Raw genomic sequence first — 21,375 nt, 5'->3', positions numbered from 1 at the left:
AGCTGTGTATATTCAAAAGGGAAACGAACGTCACATCTCATACATATATAGGCACAACAGGGACAGTAAGGGCTGAAGAGGAAGCCTTTACTAAAAATATCCTTACTCTTGCAGGCATTAGTCAGGACTTTTATTGTAGCTTTAATGGTTTTTCAGATGGTATATGTATTTGCCTTCAAAGAAAAGCAGTTGTCCCCCTACTTCCCTTCTTTTCCTGCAGTTCATCTTTAACCAATAGACACCACTGAATGAGAAATCATTAATATGTAGACTGCTGCATGCAAATTGACTGTCACGGGGATTTCCCAAGAAGCTATAGTTAGCTTATACACCCAAAGGATTTTTCCTCCCTCAAAAAAATACTTTGCTATGATAGTTTCAACTTAGTTTCTGATGGATAACATCCTTTTTACATGATCACGTAATGTGCAGAGGTACTGAGCTTGTGGATTTAATTCCTATCTTTTCTAAAAAAAAAAAAAAGGAGGGGGGGAAGCGGCAGAGGGAATTATTGCTCTGCCTCCTGCTTGCAGTGACTGATGTGGAATCTCCTTTAGCTTGCATATTGCTTTTCAGCTTCATTGAACACCCAGAAGACATCTATGCCTGAACAGTGCAGTTTACAGATGCACAATCCCTTTCTAGAGAAGCCCTAAGGGAGGATGCCTCAATGAAAGACTGACAGCAAAAAATTTTTAACAGTGATTGTGTTCTGTTAACCATTCCTTTATCACAAAAGCTCTCTCTTTAGGCATACAGGAGGTTTTTAAACATGTTAAACAAAGGAATAGATGCCTGTGATGATGCTGGGGTTACATTTCTTATAAATGCTAAGATTATATTTAATATGACTAACATTGCCATAGGCATGTATCGTGTACATTATCAGGAGCACTGTGCAATTTTATGTTTGCAGTTTCAAACCCCATAAAACAAAATTTTGATTTTAAAATAATGACAAGATCAGCCTCAGAGGAAAAAAAATAGTGATCCAGACTAGCTGTCTCTGCACAGGGATGGAGATTTGTTAGCAGGCAAAAAGGAGAGAGAGAGAGATTAAGGCATCTTATCTTCCACACAGTTGTCACTATTACCAGTGACATAACATTATTGTAAGAATTGTTGTGTCACAGTATGATGCTATAGTTAATACAGTGAAGCCTTTTATATTCTGAACCCCCTGTTTATAGTAAGTTTATATAACAAAATTCTTCCTGATCTGAAATCTCTCATTTATGTTATTCTAATCAAAATAATAGTTCTCTTGAATATGTTTTTCATGAAAATGTACATGTACAAAACAAGTCACAACAACTAGATTATGTTCATTTTTACTAGATTCAACCATGTAAGAACTAAATGGAATTATTCAGCATCTCATGATGGCAGCAGCTACAAAGTGCTTTGGGTTAATGTCCTGCACATAGTATAGTGTCAAAAATAATGCATATCCACTTCAGCACTATATGGTATAATGTAACTGAGCATAATAAAATTCAGAGTAGAATAAGTGGACATTGACATCTGTTGAGGCAAATATAAAAATTGAGTGACCTGAACGATGAATTCTGACCAAGTGAATATTGAGCAATATGTGCTTTGAGGACCCAAAACAGGTGATTTGAGCAAGGTCCCACAGGGCTATAACTAGTTCTGATCAAAATTCTCCATTAAAACTATTTTTTGATAGAATGAAACGGGTCTCTATTCCATGGAAATTTTTACTTCTTTTGTTGAAAAACTGAGCATCTGAAAACTCACGTCCTCATTCTTTTCTATGGACTGGTCTCCCTATGTACTACATCTCCCATAATGTATTGCTTCCTCTTCCCAACAGGGGAAACCTTGTATTATCATGGAAGATGTAGTTCTACTAGGGAGCCCAGTCTATAGAGGAGAATGGGAACATTAGACACTCAAACAACAATTCCCATGAGGCAACACAGCAGCATTTTCTAACTCAATTATTTTGGTTTTTGATTTTTGATTTAAAAATCAACATTTTTTTAGGTGACCTCCACCCCCATTTTCTGACCAGCTATAATTACATCCCAGATCTATTCCTTCTAGGTGCATGCCTTAATCACAAGACCATATTCACCAGCACAAGAAGTTAATACATATATTGTTAGAGTGAAAGCATTCAAAGCAGTCTCCACACCACTTCAATATAGGCCAATACAGGTATTTTCCTTTGAAACCATTTATTTAAAGGAAAATTAACTTAAAAGTCCAGAAAAGCCTATATTTTATTCAACTCACTGCAGCCACTGTGGATGCACTCTAAGGCCTGGTCCACACTACACAGTTAAATCGATTTAAACAGCGTTAAATCGATTTAATGCTGTACCCATCCACACTACAACACACTTTAAATCGATTTTAAGGGCTCTTAAAATCGATTTCTGTACTCCTCCCCAACGAGAGGAGTAACGCTAAAATCGATATTACTATATCGATTTAGGGTTAGTGTGGACAGAAAACGAAGTTATTGGCCTCATCATTTTACAGTAGCTACCCACAGTGCACCGCTCCAGAAATCGACGCTAGCCTTGGACCAAGGACGCACACCACCGAATTAATGTGCCCTAGTGTGGACGCATAAAATCGATTTTATAATATCGGTTTTATAAAACCAGTTTTAGTTATTTCGATTTTATGCTGTAGTGTAGACGTAGCCTAACATGTAATCTGATCAGTTAGCTTTGTTTAACTTTATTCCAGATGTCATTATGTTAACCTCTGGGGCCATAAACAATAGAAATGTTCTGACCATTCACACTATTTCCTGTAAAGAATGAATCAAGTTTTTTCTCAAATGTTTAAGTATTTTTATACTGGTCGTCTTACCCATAGCATAAAACACTGCGTCCTGCTCTTCTTATTTAAAACCCTCATTCATCATTTACTAAAGCGAAGAAATCCAAATCTAGATTTTTGGAACCCTTCTGAAGAAATATTCTTAGCCTTTTGAAGAGGCTTGCAGGTTTGCATTTTCAGAGTAACTGATCTAAATTGACTAAGCTCTAAACAGGTTCCTTCATAAAGCTGAACTGCTTGGCCTTTAGCCTCTTTGTGTATCTACTGAGTTATTCCTTAAAACACTCAACATGCACTCTTATTAGCACCAGAATACAGTGAAGTGCAACATACTATAAAATAATAGAATAACAGACTCAAAGTTGCGTAACGCATTGTAAAAAAATCCAGAGAGGCTTAAATCATGAGATAAAAATTGTCAAAAAAGATACAACTGCTGAGCAAAATAGGTGACCGAAAATGGCAAGAAAAAAATAAGTTCCTACTGGAGCACAGTTTTAAAGATTGCTCTTCATAGGTCACTTATTTCTTTAGGTGCCAATCCTGCAAACACTAAAGAACATTTAACTTTACACATCAACAGTTCCATTGACTTTGGGGCAGTGACCATACTTTTGTGTGTATGTGTTTGTATACCACCTAGTACGATGAAGACTTATTTACAGTCAAACTTATTGAACCGAATGCTATGGAGTATCTGTGTTGCAAAACCAGACACAAATCTGTGTATACTTAAATGGAACCCATGGGTATTCCTATAATACAAACATTAAATAATTATCGTGGCCAAATTCAGTCCTATTATAAATCCTTTAAAATTAATAGTTACAACAGATGGCTTGTGCGCCACATCTTTTTAGTAAATCCATGATGGACGTTAACTCATATCATTAAATCCCTGTATTTAAAGACTAGTAAGCTTGTGTACATACAACTTTGTAAATTAATAGCTCAATCCTGCAACCCTGGAACCCTCTGGGCCCAATTCAATAGAGCTTTTAAGCATGGGCATGTGATGTGCCAAGGAGAATACTGATGTGTAAATATGATTTAGTGTTTGCAGGATCGGGGCCTAAGAAATAAGTGACAACTGAAGAGAAATGTTTAAAATTGTGCTCCACTAGGAATTCCTTCTCTTGCCATTTGCAATAAAATGAGACATCAAAAGAAGTTTTGTTCTAAACTTATGTTTCAAAGGCTTAGCCTCATTTTCAGATATCTTCATTCCAGAGCACTTGGCACCTTGTGGGATCAAGCCCTATGAGCCTGCTTGCATTCTTCATGCATCTGAACTCACACTGAATTTCATAGGAGTTTAGGATGTTCAGTGAATGCAGGACTAGGCCATGCACCTTTGTTTTACTTTTAAATATTCAATGCTTTGCTCTTGCATGTTAAATGAAGCTAGGGCCTGATCCAAAACCCACTGAATTCCATGATAGTTTTTTCATGGACTTCAGTAGGCTATGGATCAGATACTGAGTGCTTGATAATCGTATGGATTTTGTGTGCAATGAGCTCAAACTCTTGGAAATGTTTTTAACGTGGAGCTTACACTTCAAGGTTACTCTGGAATTTATACGTGAAAAATGTAAAGGAGAACAAGTGAGTTTTCTGGAAAGTGATGCCATTGCATATAATTGCAGCCAGGACTTTATGCACTTGTGAAACTGCTAGAAGTAGAAATAGAAAATGAGATCACTGTTGTTCCCAAAAACAAGCCTATGGCCAGTACTGGATGCTCATCTACTTCTGTTCTGTTCAGTACCCTGTTATAATCTGCTGACTAACGCCAGACTTTGCCATTTAAATTTAGTAATGGTAAGCAAAGAATCCTTGCACCCCAGCAAAACCATACATTTCACAAAACAGAGCAGACTGATCAGTTTAAGAATTAAACAAACATAATGTGGGGATTACAATGCTCTGGAATGAAGATATCTGAAAATGAGGCTGTCTTTGAAACATAAGTTTAGAACAAAATTTCTTTTGATGTCTCATTTTATTGACATGTAAACATCTTAATTGATTTAGAAAACTTTGATAAGAAGTGAGTCATTCAGATTTGGGATTGTCCCATGAATTCTCTAAAAATATGGCATGATATTACAATAAGCAAAGTAAAGTTGAATTGAGCATTGTACAATGCAAGGAATGTCACCACTCCTCTCATCCAGGGGGCATCCTGCAAATGACTGACGACATCCGGAACTGTGTTACTATTACTTGGCTGCCCTTGGGATAGTTCTGGCATGTGCTATACCTAGGCTATTTTAAGCGGTATCCAACCCTTGTGGTTGCATCAGGAGGGACTCAATGAAAGATGAGTGAAAACACTGAAGCTTAGGTGACAATGTCCTCCAGTGTTCTGCAGTGAAATTCACAACCACCTTGGGGAACAACTGACTTCTAAGAGCCATTCCGTGATTAACTTCACAGCTGTTGGTCTGTTAAATTACTTATTGGAGGACAGAATAGAAAATCCGTTAGGTAACAGAAGCAAGTTTTTGTATTAGCCAAGTGGAGTGTGAGCTTTCAGGTAGGAGACTAGTGGAGTGCAAAATGCCACTTTTGACAAGCACTATTCATTAAACATTCCTTAGGGTACAGATGAACCTGAGCCACAAAGTTTGGACTCGGATCAGCCCAAACATAACAACAGTGAAGCAGGGACCACCTTAATTCCGATCCAAACTTCCTCCAATCTTGGGGTGTCCATCTCTAAGCTTTGGAATAAAATTTATGATTAATGAATGACCGTCAATAATAAGTAGCTGAACATTGACAAGAAAACAAACAAGATTTGAAGCAGTTTTAAGGTACATATGTCCCCAAAGTAAACCTTTTACATGGCCTTCTACTCTTTTCCCCATCTGTTCTCAATACTTAGACACAACTTTCCTAGACCTCCGATAGGTACACACTATCGCACTGTTGTGAATTTAAATAAAAACTGCTTTGTTGAAAGTGTTATTCTGACAAATAGGTTTGTCTGGTAGGGTCTACATGTGGACTATCTATAATCAGAACCTCTAGCAGTCCCTAAAATGACTCCTGCTTATTCTATACAAGTCTTATAACTAGGGGGTTGTTTGTCAATAATATGAAGACTTTATTGATCCAGCACTAAACTTCCTTCATAAACTTCCTTTGCTTCTTAAAACTATCGAAACGTATCACATCTCGCATCAGTTCACAGCCTGCATTCTAACGAGATGGAAAGTGCACTATGCACTTTAAGTTTAGGGCTAGATTCTGAATTGAGGATCAGCGTCTCAATTGATGTAAATGAGTAATGCTCTCTGGGTTTCAGTAGAATTACACTAATTTACACCAGCTGAGAATCTGGCCTTGTGATTTTCACATGTATGGATCACAATTAACAGAATTACCAGTGCATATGAGGAGCAGACTGTGGTCTCCACTCACAGAGGTAGCTCTACTGGGATGCTGTTTTGCTTCCAAAGGCATTTTAAAAACAATGGTAAAAGTCTCACACGCCTGTCCTCAAATGTTTGGAGAGTTGAGTGCTTCCAGGACTCAGCACGAGGCATCAGATATTCACACACTCCCATAAAAAAGAGCACTCAGTGAGTCCAACATGTGTCAGGACAAATGCCATTTTCTTGCTGGAAGAAGCAACACACAGGAACCTCTTTAGCTGCATAATCATTTGGGAGCCATCTGCTCTGTTGTGCTGTCACTCATCTTATGCACAAATCAGAGAGCCAAATGCAAAAGTCAGCACTCAGGGACATCATATGGATTTGTTATGCTCTGAGCCCCGAATCTGCCTGTGGAGTACATTCAGCTATATACTCTGTGTAGTTTGTCATCTGTGATAGATGTAGTATTGATAATCTTCAATTAAAATATCACCTGTGTATAATTCATTGCTATTTGTTAATATAAGTCTTAATGTTACTTAACTGTTTTCAAACATCATGCCTGAGAGAACATAACACAATGACAATTGCTTGTAAAAATATGCAAGGGGACTGCAGCCTTTTGGGACATGTGACCTTCCTCTGGTTGAAGTGAAAGGCATAACACTCTGTTTTTTCCACTGAGGCATGACAATTTAGGTAACATGTGAGAGCTGAAAAGCCAACTTGTGATATACCTTGGACTTGACCGAAGGGCATGCCATATTCTGTAAAATGCTACAATCCTAACTGGAAAATAGTGTGATCCAGAGGTACAGAGCACTGCTGGGCTATCTGTAATTTGTCATTACAACTGTCAGAAATAGAAGAAGAAGAAGAAGAAGAATGGTGGCAAAGCAAAGAATACAGGGCTAAATCCTGCCCTTAGCAGAGGTGGCTAGTATGGAGTAAGTGTCTTGCTCTTTCATGAAACCAACACAAGAGGTATCCTGCTTTATGGAATGAGCTGCATCCAATGGTGAATCTGTGTAATCCACTGCACTACAGAAAACTCCTGTCTGCCTTTGTGAACGGTGAGAAAAAAAGCTCTCTAGGCACCTCCCCCCACTCAGGGATGCCCAGAGTGGGGGGCAAATGGGGCAATTTGCCCCAGGCCCTGGACCCCGCAGTGGAGCTGTGAGCCCTGGCCTAGCAGTGGTCTGGGTCCTTGGCGGCATTTTGGCGGCAAGGGGCCCTTCAGTGCTGCCGAAAACACGGAGCTACTGAAGGGCCCCCCACCGCCGAAATGCCGCCAAAGACCCGGACCGCCGCCGGGAGATTACAAGTGCGGCAGCTCCCCCGCTTTACCACAGGATCCCTGAATTCTCTGGGTGGCCTTACCCCCACTTCCCTTTCCTCGCACAGGAAAATATCACCAGCCAAAGTTTAACACTAAGTATGTAGAATAGATTAACTTGCTCCTTTTTTTCTAGATATTCCATTTTTTCCCTAATAAAATTCACAGTCAAGCCCTTTTCATTTTCCTGTCCAGCAGAAGTATGGTTTTCTTGGGAGAGGGCTAATAAACAAGGACTGGAGAGTCAGTGAAGTCAGTTTTCATTGCTCATGATGTGAAAGATCCTTTTCCCCTGCACATTTAATGAATGGAGATATTCTCTGGTGCTGCTTTGAAGTCAGTGATAGATTGTCTGGATTTGGCTCTCTGTAACTCTGCCCCAGAATAGCTTTCATACTTGAAGCACCAGAATTACTGAAAATTAACTGTTGATACCCAACAGGTTACTTTAAAAGACATTATGTTTGTGTTATTCCAATATCAGCAGTTAGCAAGTTCTGTTTCTCAGAAAGAATTACAGTACCATAGACAACATCACATGACCTGAAGGAACCCTTATGTAATGGAAGGTATTAAAATGCCAAAGCAGGACAGATCAAATGGTAGCCCCATTTTTTTCTTGATATTTATGCTGATCAAAAAATGCTGAATCAAGAGTTACATGATACTTCATGCGCAAACTTCAGAAGGTAAATAATCTTTTAATGACCAACTCAGTAGTCAGCATATACAAGCTTTTAAAACAAAATCAGTTAACTACTACCAATCCATTGTGTTCCTTGATATGATATATATTGGCATAGCAATAAACTCACTTAGCTTTCAAGACTTTAAAATACTTTAGTTATTAAATTTTAATGACAAGGATAAAATATAATCTCTTCATTTCACAGTCACACTGGGTGCCATTAAAGACTTGCACAGAAAATGAGATTTGCTTATGAGTGAAGATTGAAAATATCCTGATTGAAATAAAGAATGAACTGAAGGTAAAATGCCTATAATCCATGAGCATCCATCCAATCTCCCAAACAGATCTGCTGCATCATGGATCTGCTTTGCCATAACTTCGTTTTTGGAAGCATTGTGTCTTAAAGGCAGTGGTACTGGGAATAAGGACAAAGACGTAACATTAGCAGTACATTCAGATAAGGGCATTGGGGCCAAATCTGTAGCCACTTCATGACAGAATTCCTAATGAACTCAGTGGGAATTAGAGGTCAATAGCAAGTTCATCTATGGATCAGCAATAAAATCAGACGAACAGTTATTAAAACACTAATTTTCAACACAAGCTGTTAGGTACTGAGGTAACCAAACTCTTGTGAAAATTCAGGAATAAATGTTAGTACAGAAGTGGTGCCTATCCTTTTAAGAAGGAGGAAGAACCTCATTTCCCTGTCTCCTTCATCCTAGGTCTGTAATTAGACAAAAGAGCACACAGGAATAACTCAGCTCTTGAGGACTGAGGGCAAAAAGAGCCTTAATATAGGTTCTTGTGGATATTGCATTATTGTTGTTAGTGTAACCATGCTGACCTAGAGCATTATACACCCTAAGCCTAAAATAAAAACAGAAGACACAAAGACATTTTGTCTGGGCTGCATAACTCAAGATGTAAATGTAAAGAAATGTATCTTCTTCCATTCTCATGATAGCTCTGACATTTGCAATAGAAACATCCATTTGATAATATACTATTTTTCTTGCATAATAACTCGCCATTGCACTGTGTACAACCAGCTAAGCAGCATATATTATTCATTCTTCAACTCTACACTCTGAAAATCAATAGTGCAGCATTAACGTGGCTTGGCCATTGGGCTAACACTCTGCTTGGCAAACAAGGGGTTAATATATGACTTGCAAAGGAACTTGTATAAATGTTTCATATGACATCCATTTTCATTCCAAAGACACGGAAAATTAATAAGTGTGATTTTCCCATAATGCCTGATCAAAAGCCCATTGAATTCAATGTAAAGATTCCCTTTAATTTCAGTGGGCATTGGATCAGACTCATAGGGATTTTATTATGTTTGTTAACTGGTAAAAAAACACCCCAAAAGCCAAACTGAGTCCTCAGTGTTTATCCCACACAGTGTAAGAAATAGATTCAACAACAATCTGTTCATTTCAACTGCTAAGGTGCAATGAAGTATCTGAATGAGGATGCAGATATTGGTAGATTAAATTAATATGATATTCTTTTTCATATTTTTTTGAAAGATAGCGAAGTAACAATATGTTTTAGGTTTAAGCTGAATGATATTTCCATATGTTGTTCTTGATTTTCCATTCTAAAAATCCCTTAATTATTTCCCTTACAAAGAGAAACTTCACCTCTGAACAAGAAGGCAGACAAGCTGTCCTTTGCCAAGCTGACACCAATGCTGTTCTAACTGGCTGGCAGACAATGTCCTAGGCATGGCTGAACTAGCCCCTTTTCCCTGGGAATTCAGCAAGTCATCTCAATGACATATCCAGTCTGGGGGCTTGGATCCTAAACACATAACTAGATAATGATGCAACATGCTGTCGTAGTGATACTGGATCAACAAAGACAACAATTTTTCTATTTTTCGTCTACAGAGGGAATGAGTTTATCCAGTACAGCTTCTTGCCCCTTGTTTCAGGATAAATTAAGAATTTGCTGTGTGAATACGTAATTACACTTTAAACGTAAGAACATAAGAATGGCCATACTGGGTCAGACCAAAGGTCCATCCAGCCCAGTATCCAGTCTACCAACAGTGGCAAATGCCAGGTGCCCCAGAGGGAGCGACCCTAACAGGTAATGATCAAGTGATCTCTCTCTTGCCATCCATCTCCACTCTCTGACAAACAGAGGATAGGGACACCATTTCTTACCCACCCTGGCTAATAGCCATTGACAGACCTATCCTCCCTGAATTTATCTAGTTCTTTTTTGAACCCTGTTATAGTCTTGGCCTTCACAACCTCCTCAGGCAAGTAGTTCCATAGGTTGACTGTGTGCTGTGTGCAGAAGAACTTCTTTTTATTTGTTTTAAACCTGCTGCCCATTAAAACAAAGTGCTGAAATTTGAATTTTTTACCTTAGATGAGGATCTGGCCATATATCCTAATATGCTATCCAATCAACAGCATATTGTATTAAAGCACATAATGTATACCAATTTCAGTACACCTCCACCTCGATATAACACTGTCCTTGGGAGCCAAAAAATCTTACCACATTCTAGGTGAAACCGTGTTACACTGAACTTGCTTTGATCCACCAGAGTGTGCAGCCCTGCCCCTCCAGAGCACTGCTTTACCGCGTTATATCCAAATTCGTGTTATATCAGGTGGCATTATATCGAGGTAGTGGTGTATATCTTGGTTTATATGAGGCTAGTTCTTCATTTTCTAATGTTTCATAGATTCCAAGGCCAGAAGGGACCATTTTGATCATCTTGTCTGACCTCCTCTATAACATAAGCGAGACAAGAAGCAGTGGCCCAGCCTGCGCCATTTCCTGCAGCTCCCATTGGCCAGGAACGGCAAACCAAGGCCACTGGGAGCTGTGAGCGGCCATACCTGCGGACAATCAGGTAAACAAAACGCCTCGCAGCCTGCCAGGGGCTTACCCTGAACAAGCCACAAACCAAGTTTGGGAACCCCTGGGCTAGGCTCATTGGGACAATTTCTGCCCTCATTTACATTATTCAACCACAACTTCCATGGGAGTAATTGATCAGATTTTGGCCCACTGAATATTTATATATAATGTATTCACTAGCTGAGGACAGCTGAAAGGCAACTCCAACTGTATAATATGCTTTAGTTCAAGTTTCCAACCAAGAATCACACAAAATGGGCAATAAGTCATAGAAGGCAATTTAAATTAGGCAAATAGGCTTCACATAGCAGCATACAGATAAGCACACTATGCATTCCATTGCAGGCAAATAGAATAATACTATATGTTCTGTGAGCCATGTTCAGCCAGAGGAGGGGGAAAATCAAGAGGTGCAAAATAAACAAATATGAGCCCTACTAGGTAAAAACAATAAATCACCTTGATTTTCAAAACCTGCCTGGCTTGGGTATTAATAGTGTGGGCACCACTTTTTACCTAAATCAAATATATTGCCAGGCCCTTCAAAATAGGCCAAACCAGTGGTAAAGTACGGTGTCAATAAACACTTTGTTCAGGGTTTTCAAAAATGCTCAGCGTTTGCCTAATGCTGTTCCCACTCATGTAGGTCAATGAGGGTTTTGCTACTGAATTCAAAGGGAAGCAGAATTAGACTAATGTTGAGTATTGATGAAAATCCCATGCCCTCTATGTACACACAATTAACCACCAAGTAAAAGAACGATCAAGAGCAAAACCAAACAAAACACATTCTAATAGACTAAATAAAGGACCCGGGGTTTCACTTTTCCCATATCTCTCAGCATTATTGTCTTGCTTTCTAGTTTACAGTATATTCTGGCAGTAGCATGACTCATGAGTATTAAGTACTATGGGCCATAGCCTCCTTTCTGACATGAGAAAACGCAGAGCAGAACCTACAAGAAAACATCCATGCCTTTTCCCCTCTCAAAACTGTCCAGCTGTTGGGAAGCATAAGGTAGCAGTATAAAATTATTCTGGCAGCAGGCATGGCCGAGGAGCTACAGGTAAGCCAATGATCTCTGAGTTCAAACCCAACAGCCTCCATCATCATGTGCATATCTAATATGGTTCCATGGGGCTTTCGCTCTCTCTCTCACTCCCTACCACTGGCAACAATGCTGGCTCTGTTGCTTTTCCGCCATTCTCTCTCCCCTCTACAGGAGCACTCATATTTCTGGTGGTTGGGTGGAGGTCATGCTTACTTAACCACACTGCAAAGAAAGTATGCAGCATTGCGGGACTGACTCAGCCCTGTCCAGCAGGCTGCATAGCAGCTATATCACAGAAGTGCAGCAGGAAGCGTGATGACCACTATACCATGCCACTGGATCATACTGTGTAACATGGTTTCCTCAAGACTTTTTTGGTACACCTTATGCCCATTTGCTTCCCTCTGTTTCTCCTAATGGACAGGAACATATGGCCCAGAATACTCTACTCTCAGAAGCAGAAAATCCATTTGCATGTATTTTCTAAAACATTCTTTAAAACACCCTCGTTTTTCACTGTCAGCTGTTTACTCTAGTTACAAATCTTTATACACCAGGCCTTGACTCTTTAAAGAAAATGTTGTCCAGTCTCAATCCAATTATACAGCCCATGGTGAAAAATTAAAACAAGAAATAATATGCTTTTAAAAAATGTCTAACTATTATGAAATAATTATTAACCAATTCATGGAAATGTTGTCATGCTTTAAATTTGTATAAACTTTCATATTTTAAAGTTATTAACACAGGACTGACACCCTAGTACTCCACAAGTGAGAGGGCAAAACATAGCCAGAGTTAAGCAATACGTGTGTACTAAACCTTTGTGTATAGTTTAAGTGTCACTAATTTAGGGCCAGATTTTGATGGTCTTGCTCATATTGAGTAGTACCTTATGCCATGAATAGTCCCACTGAAGTAAATGGGACTTCTCAAGTGCTTTCTATTGTAAGTAACAGTACCAGAATCTGGCCTTTCCAGTCCAGTCCTGCCTTCTTAACACAGGTAAACTTCCCCTTGATATGAGGAGTACATTTGCCTACTTTGCCTGGATAAAGCCAGGAGGATTGGGACATATCTAATGAAACAATCTGATTCCTTATCTCTGCATATTCTATATATTCATACAGAACTCATTCTGGGGTTCAAAGGTTTTTTTATCAGAGATAATATCGCTCTGATATTTGCCAGATACAAAGCAACCTGCTGGCACCACTCTCCCGACCGTCAAGCTTATGCCACTTATTAGACGTCCTTAATTAATGAATTGAGAGACAGCCATTTTAAACCTATACAATGCCCTTAATGGAAACAGTACGAACACTCTGAAGTTGTAGAAAACATTTCTTTATAATCAAATAAAATGATTTTATAAGCAAGGAAGCTACTAGTGTTTCATACTTATACTCATTGGGAAAGATTAGACATACATGCAGTATACCATTACATATGTGTGTTTGTGTTTATATACAACAACTCTGAAGGTTTATAGTTTATATTTATAGTGCTTCAGCCTGATTCAAAGCTTACTGAAGTCAATGGCAGGTTTTCCATTGATTTCAATGGGCTCTGGAGCTGACATTTAACCAGGCGTATTCACATGACCATATGTACCATTGTTTTTCTCTATATTAAACATTTTTAGCGAAAGTTATTGATGCATTTCAGATAAACAGGTCATGTACTTTTAATTTTCTAGTGCTTTGGTGTTAAGCATGTCATTTACCCTACCTTTGCAGCCACAGATGAGTTGGGTTTCTCTAGCAAGTCCCAGAGTTTCTTTCTTTTCTCTGGGCAACAAGTATTATCAAACTCTTCCCCTTCTCTCTCACGCATTGTCTCTGCCTCTCTCCTCAGTTCCTCATTCATTTGTTCTTTCTTCTGATGATACCTTGCCTGGCAGCAAGATTCTAAATATATTTCATCAATCCCCCAGAAATCAAGCTCTTGGCCAAAAGAGAGAGCACACATTTCTTCCATCATGTGTAGCTTCCCTGTCCTGTAGAAATTCAAAATGGAGGTGAAAGCCCCTGGGTGTCGATCAAAGAAATATTCATTCTCATTCAGGTTATAGTCATCACACACTTCCAGCAGAGAATCATGGGTATTGCAGTCTCTGAGCTTTCCTAATCGAGTCCTTGGGAGTCTGTCCAAAGTCCTCCATAGAACTTCATGATTGAGTCCACCTACATTTATTTTAACTCTCCTTGAGCAAGTTTTGCTCCGAATGATCTCCACTGGTTCTGGTGGGAGGGAAAGGGTGGACCTTGAAGACTTCCTGTTCATCCCAGGTGGAGCCTTCTCTGCCATTCTGAAATGGATGCAGCTGTGAAGCCAAAGTCTTTATCAGAATGAGCTTGGAGAATACAAATTTTCAAGTAGGATCCTCTTTAGACAGGTCTCCCCATTCCTGGAGCTAGAAAAGAAAAATAAATGGACTCTTGCAACACACCGCATATTCACACAGAGTTTTTCTTATGTGACTATATACCTCCCTTTCTGCACTCTCATATATACATCAGAATATAATGACAAGTGCAATAATGTTGCTCACTGAGAAGGGAAGCTCTTTTTTCTGGTGGTAGTAGGAACAATGCCTCAATTTCAATAGTTGGGAATGCCAAGAGTATTTTCAGAGATAGTCAGAAAAATTCCAGTGAAATATTTTTGTGAGAATTTGCCAATTCATCTAAAATCAAAATAGTTTGCCAAGATGGTTCTGATGGAGGGTTTCTGCCTGGTTTCCAGCTAGCTCACCTCACTCACTGAGGAGTCCCGGCTTCCAGAGTCCACAGCTCCGGGGTATTCTGCCAGGCAGACTGCTCTGGGTTCTGTGGCTCCATTCCCTTGTTGCAGAACATTGTGAAATTCTGGGGTTTTGCTCTGAATTGAAACAAAGCCAAAATTTCAAAATATCAAAATCCTCCATGAAATGGAAATACCTTTCTCTGCACAGCTCTAGATATTATGTGATTTATTACATTACTTCATGGCCATGCATCTTCTCATTGACCAAGGAAGGTTTGACATATAACTAAAAATATTTCAGCTCCACTGCCATTATAATTGGTCAAGTTTTCTAGTGCTAGAAACTACTGACTGGCTTACAGATGGCTGAACATCATCATGTGACTCTATTCTAGCCATTTACATAATATATTGGGTTGCATATTGGAACAGCAGGCAAATATATCACTCTCTATCTTCTCAGAGACCCCTTCTGCTCCCCCTCTTTGCCTACCTGTTAAGTTGCTGCAGGAACATGATTCCCAACGAATTACAGCAACCAGCATCTTCAGGTTTCTGACAATCCTCAAGCTCATCTTCATTCATTGCCTAAAGCTGCAGATTCCTTCAACAAGTGCAGCTGCCCTTCGCTCCGAGTTGGAAATACAAATATCAAACAAGTAGTCCCTACATAATCTGGTACAAGTCTCCCACAAAGAATCTTTCTCCCTATGATCTCTTGCTCATTTACCAGACACTATGTTTACATAATATGCTGACTAGTCAAGGGGCCAAAAGGAAAACAAATAACCAAAAACCGTCAACCAAGGCTAGACAGACAGGCTCCGTAAAAGAACAAGACAGATAGACTGACAGACCTCTTATAGGGAAGATGAGAGCTATCCTTGTTTTCCAACACTGGAGAACAGACTTGTCTTCCTACCTGCAGCCTGACTCATCTTCTGAACTGGACAGTGATGGTGTCCATAGCCTCTGTTTGCCAGAAGCAGGGAATGGGTGACAGGGGATGGATCACTTGATAATTACCTGTTCTGTTCATTCCCTCTGGGGCACCTGGCACTGGCCACTGTCAGAAGACAGGATGCTGAACTAAATGGACCTTTGCTCTGACTCAGTATAGCCATTTTTATATTCTAAATAACTTCAGTTTAATTACAAATGTAAGAACAAGAATTTAATCCTGTTTACAACACAAAATCTAAAGTAAAAAATCCCTAGAAATTTTATTACATTTATATTTTTTAAAGATTTCCTTTCTTCCTTCAGCAGGCGGAAGAACTCTAAGACGTCTGGGCCCTATCCTGTGATGTACTGGAACTGCCTGCCTTCAATGCCAAGCAATATCAGGGAAAGGAAAGGAAAGGGTCTACATCATTTCAGCTAATATTCCACCTCATAAAAACATGTATTTATATTTGTATGCATGTATAAAAAGACACACAAGATTACATTTTATTCTAAGTGTAGAACTTACTGTCCTACTGTCAAAAACAAATATCTTAGTAGCTGAAATCATTTAAAAGTCAAAAGGATTCTGCCGTTTCACATTCCACACTGCACAAGAAACTCCCTACTGATCTCCTAGAGTAAACGCACTGAGGAGGCAGCCCAAAGCTGCTCAATGCCTATTTACATGAGGGCTTAAGCCTATAACATTTATCTTCATTCATGAAAAAGACACCTGATAACTTCACTTGAGGAGATAAATGTCATATCAAATCAAAGCCCTCAGGCTGGATGTTTCCACTCTGTGCATCCTTCTTTTTTTCCACTGGGCCAGCTCCTGTCTTCTCAGTCACCTCACTGCAGCCCTAAATGTAGCAGAACTACCATGATAATATTCTGCAGCACAAAGGGGACCAGCTTCAGATATGCAGCACAGGGGGGACTTCTACACTCTGTAATCTGCACCCTCTGGTGGCTCTCTGCACAGTACCAAAATGGGGTATTGGAACTGGCAAGGGTAAGAGTTGTGCCCTCAGAACTATGCAGTCCACTCATGCAAGTTCCACATAGCAAACAAAAAGCAGCTAACGGGTGTTCCTCACCTTGAGAGAGGATTCTGTACTGAACTACCGCTGGAGAGATTCTCTGTGCATGGCCTGTTCACTTAGGTTTTGTCCAGGGGTCCAGGATGTATTTATCTATTATTTAACACAGAAATGGAGATAAATAGATATTTACCAACTGCAATAATATACATGAATATTTATCATCGCAGAAAGCAGTCTCAACACTTATGAAAAAATCCCTTAGAACTTAATAGACAACGTTAATTTCTGCATAGGTCTTTTAGGCTGTCATATAGAATTTAACAGGAAACTTTATCCCTGCTACAGATTACAAAAAAAACTTAGAGAGGTTATGTTATTCTTCATTAAATTCAGTCTGTAGGTTTATAGAATCATTTCTATAGAAGTCCATTGGTTTAATCTCTATTAAATTTTAGAGAACTTAGGGAAATTGTGTAGCCCTCTCCTTTCCTTTATTTTTTGTTAAACTGTGCTTCCTAGTTTTAGCAACTTTAAGTAAAACTTACTAGAAATCAGTCAACCAACCAATATGGTTCGGCTAACCAGACCCTTATTAGCTTTCGAGTTAAAATTACTTTTTTAAAAAAAGAAAAACAACAGCAAATTTGTTTTACTATTTGTGCAGCACAGCTGTGCCTTGGCATTGTTAAACAAGCAAAATTATACTGCCATCAGCACTGGGCCAAAGCTGACAAAACAAAACATTTTTTATTATGATACCATAATTATTTGTTGAATCTCCAAGTTTCAGGAAATGTTTATCAAGAATTTCTAAAATAGCAGCAATGGGTTTGATTCTGCTCACAGTGAAGTCAATAGTAAAACTCCTATTAACTTCAGTGTTCAGAGGAATGGGTCTGATATATTATAGAATAAACTCCAGCTTTGCTGTTGCACATAATACCATGTCACAATGTGCAGCACTGTGAAAAGATGAAAAGTAAAACATCTTCAAAAATCAAACCATCATTTCTAATTTGTGTTCTTTATATTGCTGTACACTGCATGCTGCACATCACATGCAAGTAACAGCTTTTAAGGAATGTTTAAAAAGTATTTTCAGCCTGCTACATAAGCCTCTTCATGCTTTTTTGTTGTTTTTTTTTTGTTTTTAGATAACGTTATAAAAATCTCGATTACTGTGAAACTGTTTACAGAGGGTAGAAGAATGTTTGCATCTCCAGCTGTATCACACAGATGTAGTCAATAGTCTTCACTTCTAGAGAGTAACATTTTCACCTTTATAGCCCACATAATAAAACACATACAAAATAACCACAAATCTTTTAAGCATAAGTTAGGAAACAAAAGTGCACAATCAGGATTATCTTTAAAATTCTTTAAATAGCTTTAAATAAACTTGGCTACCTCCAACCAAACTCTTTGGATATTGCAAGTTTAAATTATTTTAGAGCCTGAAAAGGATTTTAATATTTTTCTTTAGCATTTAGTTTACTGGCTTGAGTCTTATAGGTCAGTGTAATTACAACAAACTGCTCTTGGGCCTGAGAGTAAGAAGTGTGATTACATCCTTAGCATCCTATTGCAATAGTAGAGAAAAGATACAATAAAATAACTACAATATATAATAAAAGCAGCTTTCAATAGAATATATTTCCCTTCCTTATAGTGTGCATGTATGTGTGTACATATATTACATCAAAAAACCCAACTTCACTACATTCAAACAATGTTAAGATTGCAAACTCACTCAAAAGTTGGGAAATGCCTATGTAGCCTTCATTCAGCCCCCTTGCAGCTTTTAATTCCATAATCATGAACTGGGGGGGGGGTTCCCAAAGAAGCCCTGCCTCATCTAGTGAATGGGTAGTTATTTGATATTTCTTTTCATCTCCTCATTCAGTGTTTGGTCCCTGGCATTTTTTAATACACACCATTCAAACCATGTCCTAACTATAAAATTAATTTCCTCATGGGTCCTCTCTGTGGTCCTCTCACTATAGTTTCTGTGGTCCTCTCACTATAGTTATCTAGTGCTTTACAAACATCAGTGAATGTATTTTCACAACACCCCATGTGAGGGGGGGGGTGGTATTACCCCATTTTACGCAGGGGCCCAAAGAGGTTAAGGTCAAAAGTATCCACTAACTTTAGATGCTCAACTTGAGACACTGAGGGTACATCTACACTGCAACAAACAAACAAAATAACCCGCAGCAGTGAGTCTCAGAGCCTGGATCAATTAGCTTGGGTTCACACATTTTGTGCTACAGGGCAAAAGATAGCAATGTAGCTATTTCCACTCAAGCTGGAGTAGGTCAGCTGACCAGGGCTCTGAGACTTGCTGCAGGGGATTTGTTTGCAGTGTAGACTTATCATTAGGGCTGTTTTTTCAGAATACGTAGCACTATTTAGCACTTTATATGTTCAAAGCACAGCTCCAATCAACCTGAGTTGCAATCATGAGTGGCTAGCTTCACATAGGAACACTAGCAAAATCAATCCAGTTCCTCCAGAGAGCAGATCAACTCCCTTAACCATGAGACCACCATTCTCTTCTGGCAGTTCCGGGCCTCATTCAATACACACCTTTCAACTTCTGTAACAAATCAAATGGGACTCCTACAGACAACAGTCTCCTTCACTACACAGCTCTGGTTCATCCGCCCAAGATGGTGCATAAAGCAGCATATGATCGTGTAACTGAAGGCTGTGTCATTATCTGCGTATGCAGAAGGGGGATGAATTAAGAGCACACAGCCAACATTAATTCTGGCATTTCCTAACTTTTAAGTGCCTGACTTTGTAACCTGAATGTTCCGTTTTTAGATATATTTTCCTAATTTAAAAGCCAAAAAAACCAAAACTGAGCAAAAAGAATTTCTGTCATGTGGAACAATACTGATTCAAGGTGGTCAAGAGCAGGATTCAGACCTCTATACCCACACTACACATCTGTAACAGAGTAAGTGACAGCAATAGTAGGCCTCTATCCTCTACATGGAAAAGCCACTAGAAGGGAAAGAAACATGCACATTGCAGTGGGATTCACAGCTGTTTGCTGACAGCAGAGGAGACACAGGGTTCAATTCCAATTTCTGGAGTGAAGCATTGTCTATTGGTTAGAGTCCCTTTTGCTTCTGTGCCCCAAGCCTGTCTCTGTCCCTGTCCCCCACTGCTATCCAGCTCCTAGCCCAGCTCTCTCCCCTCTACTTATAGCCCCTATTTGCCTCTGCTCTGATCAATCCCACTACTCTCTGGCTCTTCCCTCCCTCCCTTCCTCTTCTGCACCTATGCAACCTCCAGCTGCCTCCCACATCTCTTCCCCTACCTTCCCTCTAGCTGAGGGGTGGGCAAATTTTTTGGCCTGAGGGCCACATCAGGGTTCTAAAACTGTATTGAGGGCTGGGTAGGGAAGTCTGTGCCTCCCCAGAGCCTGGCCCCCACCCCCCATATGCCCTCTCCCACTTCTCACCCCACTTCCCACCTCCTGACTGCCCCCCTCAGAACTCCTGACCTATCCAACCCCCCCGGTTCCTTGTCCCCTGACTGCCCCTCTACATCTGCAGCTCTCACAGCCGTGCTGCCCGGCAGGAGCTCACAGCCCCGGCGAGCTGATACTGCAGGGGAGGGGCCGGGGGCTAGGCTCCCCAGCCGGGATCTCAAGGGCAAGGCAGGACAGTCCCACAGGCTGGATGTGGCCTGCAAGCCATAGTTTTCCCACCTCTGCTCTAGCTCCTGCAAACCCTCCATTTCTCACCCCTCTGCAATCTAGTCAAGCAGCTTCCTCCTCCTCCACACAATGCATGAACACTAGGAAAAAGAGCACTGAGAACTCAGGAGAGACTATCTCCCTTCTCTCAGCCCTGGTGCCACAGCAGTTCCCGGCTACCAGAAGGAGCAATTCAGGGAAAGTCTTGTGTAACTCAGTGACAAAGAGTCCTGTGGCACCATATAGACTAACAGACGTATTTGTGTAACCCACATGCTTTATACTGCAGCATTTGACTTTGTTTAGCCCAGAGAAAGAGAGAGAAACAGTGTGGAAGAGACATGGGTTTTAGTTGGAATACTCTTAACTCTGCACATGTGCAGGGCAAAGCAACTCAACTACCGGGCCCCGAAACATCCGGAAGTAGGGTGTGGCAGTTACTAGACACACTCAGTAGCTGTTTCTGAAACAGTGAAGGAAGGTTTCGTTGTGAGAAAGGAGACTTGTAGTCCCATGCACAGTCACTAGTTGAGAGCTGAGCCAATCAGAGCTCAGGGAGGAAAAGTTATAAATAGATGAGTTAAAGACGGACAGCCCTGTTGGTTCAGCAGGTGGTCCACACAGGACCAAGAGATGTGTCTGCTGTGTGGGCTGAGTCCCCATACCTGTACTACTTTGGACAGAGGCTATGGTTTCACCAGCAAGTGAGGACAAATCAACCGTTAACCCAAGAGCAGGAATGTT

At 40.0% G+C, this 21,375-nt stretch overlaps 1 protein-coding gene across 1 annotated transcript in view; it reads right to left on the bottom strand.

The window, feature by feature from the left end:
- The window catches only part of KCNB2 (potassium voltage-gated channel subfamily B member 2), a 304,602-nt gene that overhangs the window by 272,051 nt on the left and 11,176 nt on the right, over positions 1-21,375 (bottom strand). Inside the window, exons 2-3 of the mRNA XM_050940720.1 lie at positions 16,974-17,069; positions 13,909-14,593 (exon numbers count right to left, since the gene is read on the bottom strand). Of these exons, the coding sequence (XP_050796677.1) occupies positions 13,909-14,487 (579 nt within the window). The 5' untranslated portion in view covers positions 14,488-14,593; positions 16,974-17,069. The remainder of the gene's footprint in view (positions 1-13,908; positions 14,594-16,973; positions 17,070-21,375) is intronic.

Source organism: Gopherus flavomarginatus, chromosome 2 (assembly GCF_025201925.1).
Source record: "Gopherus flavomarginatus isolate rGopFla2 chromosome 2, rGopFla2.mat.asm, whole genome shotgun sequence".
In the NCBI taxonomy this organism is placed as follows: Eukaryota; Metazoa; Chordata; order Testudines; family Testudinidae; genus Gopherus; species Gopherus flavomarginatus.
This window is presented reverse-complemented; position numbering and strand designations above follow the sequence as displayed.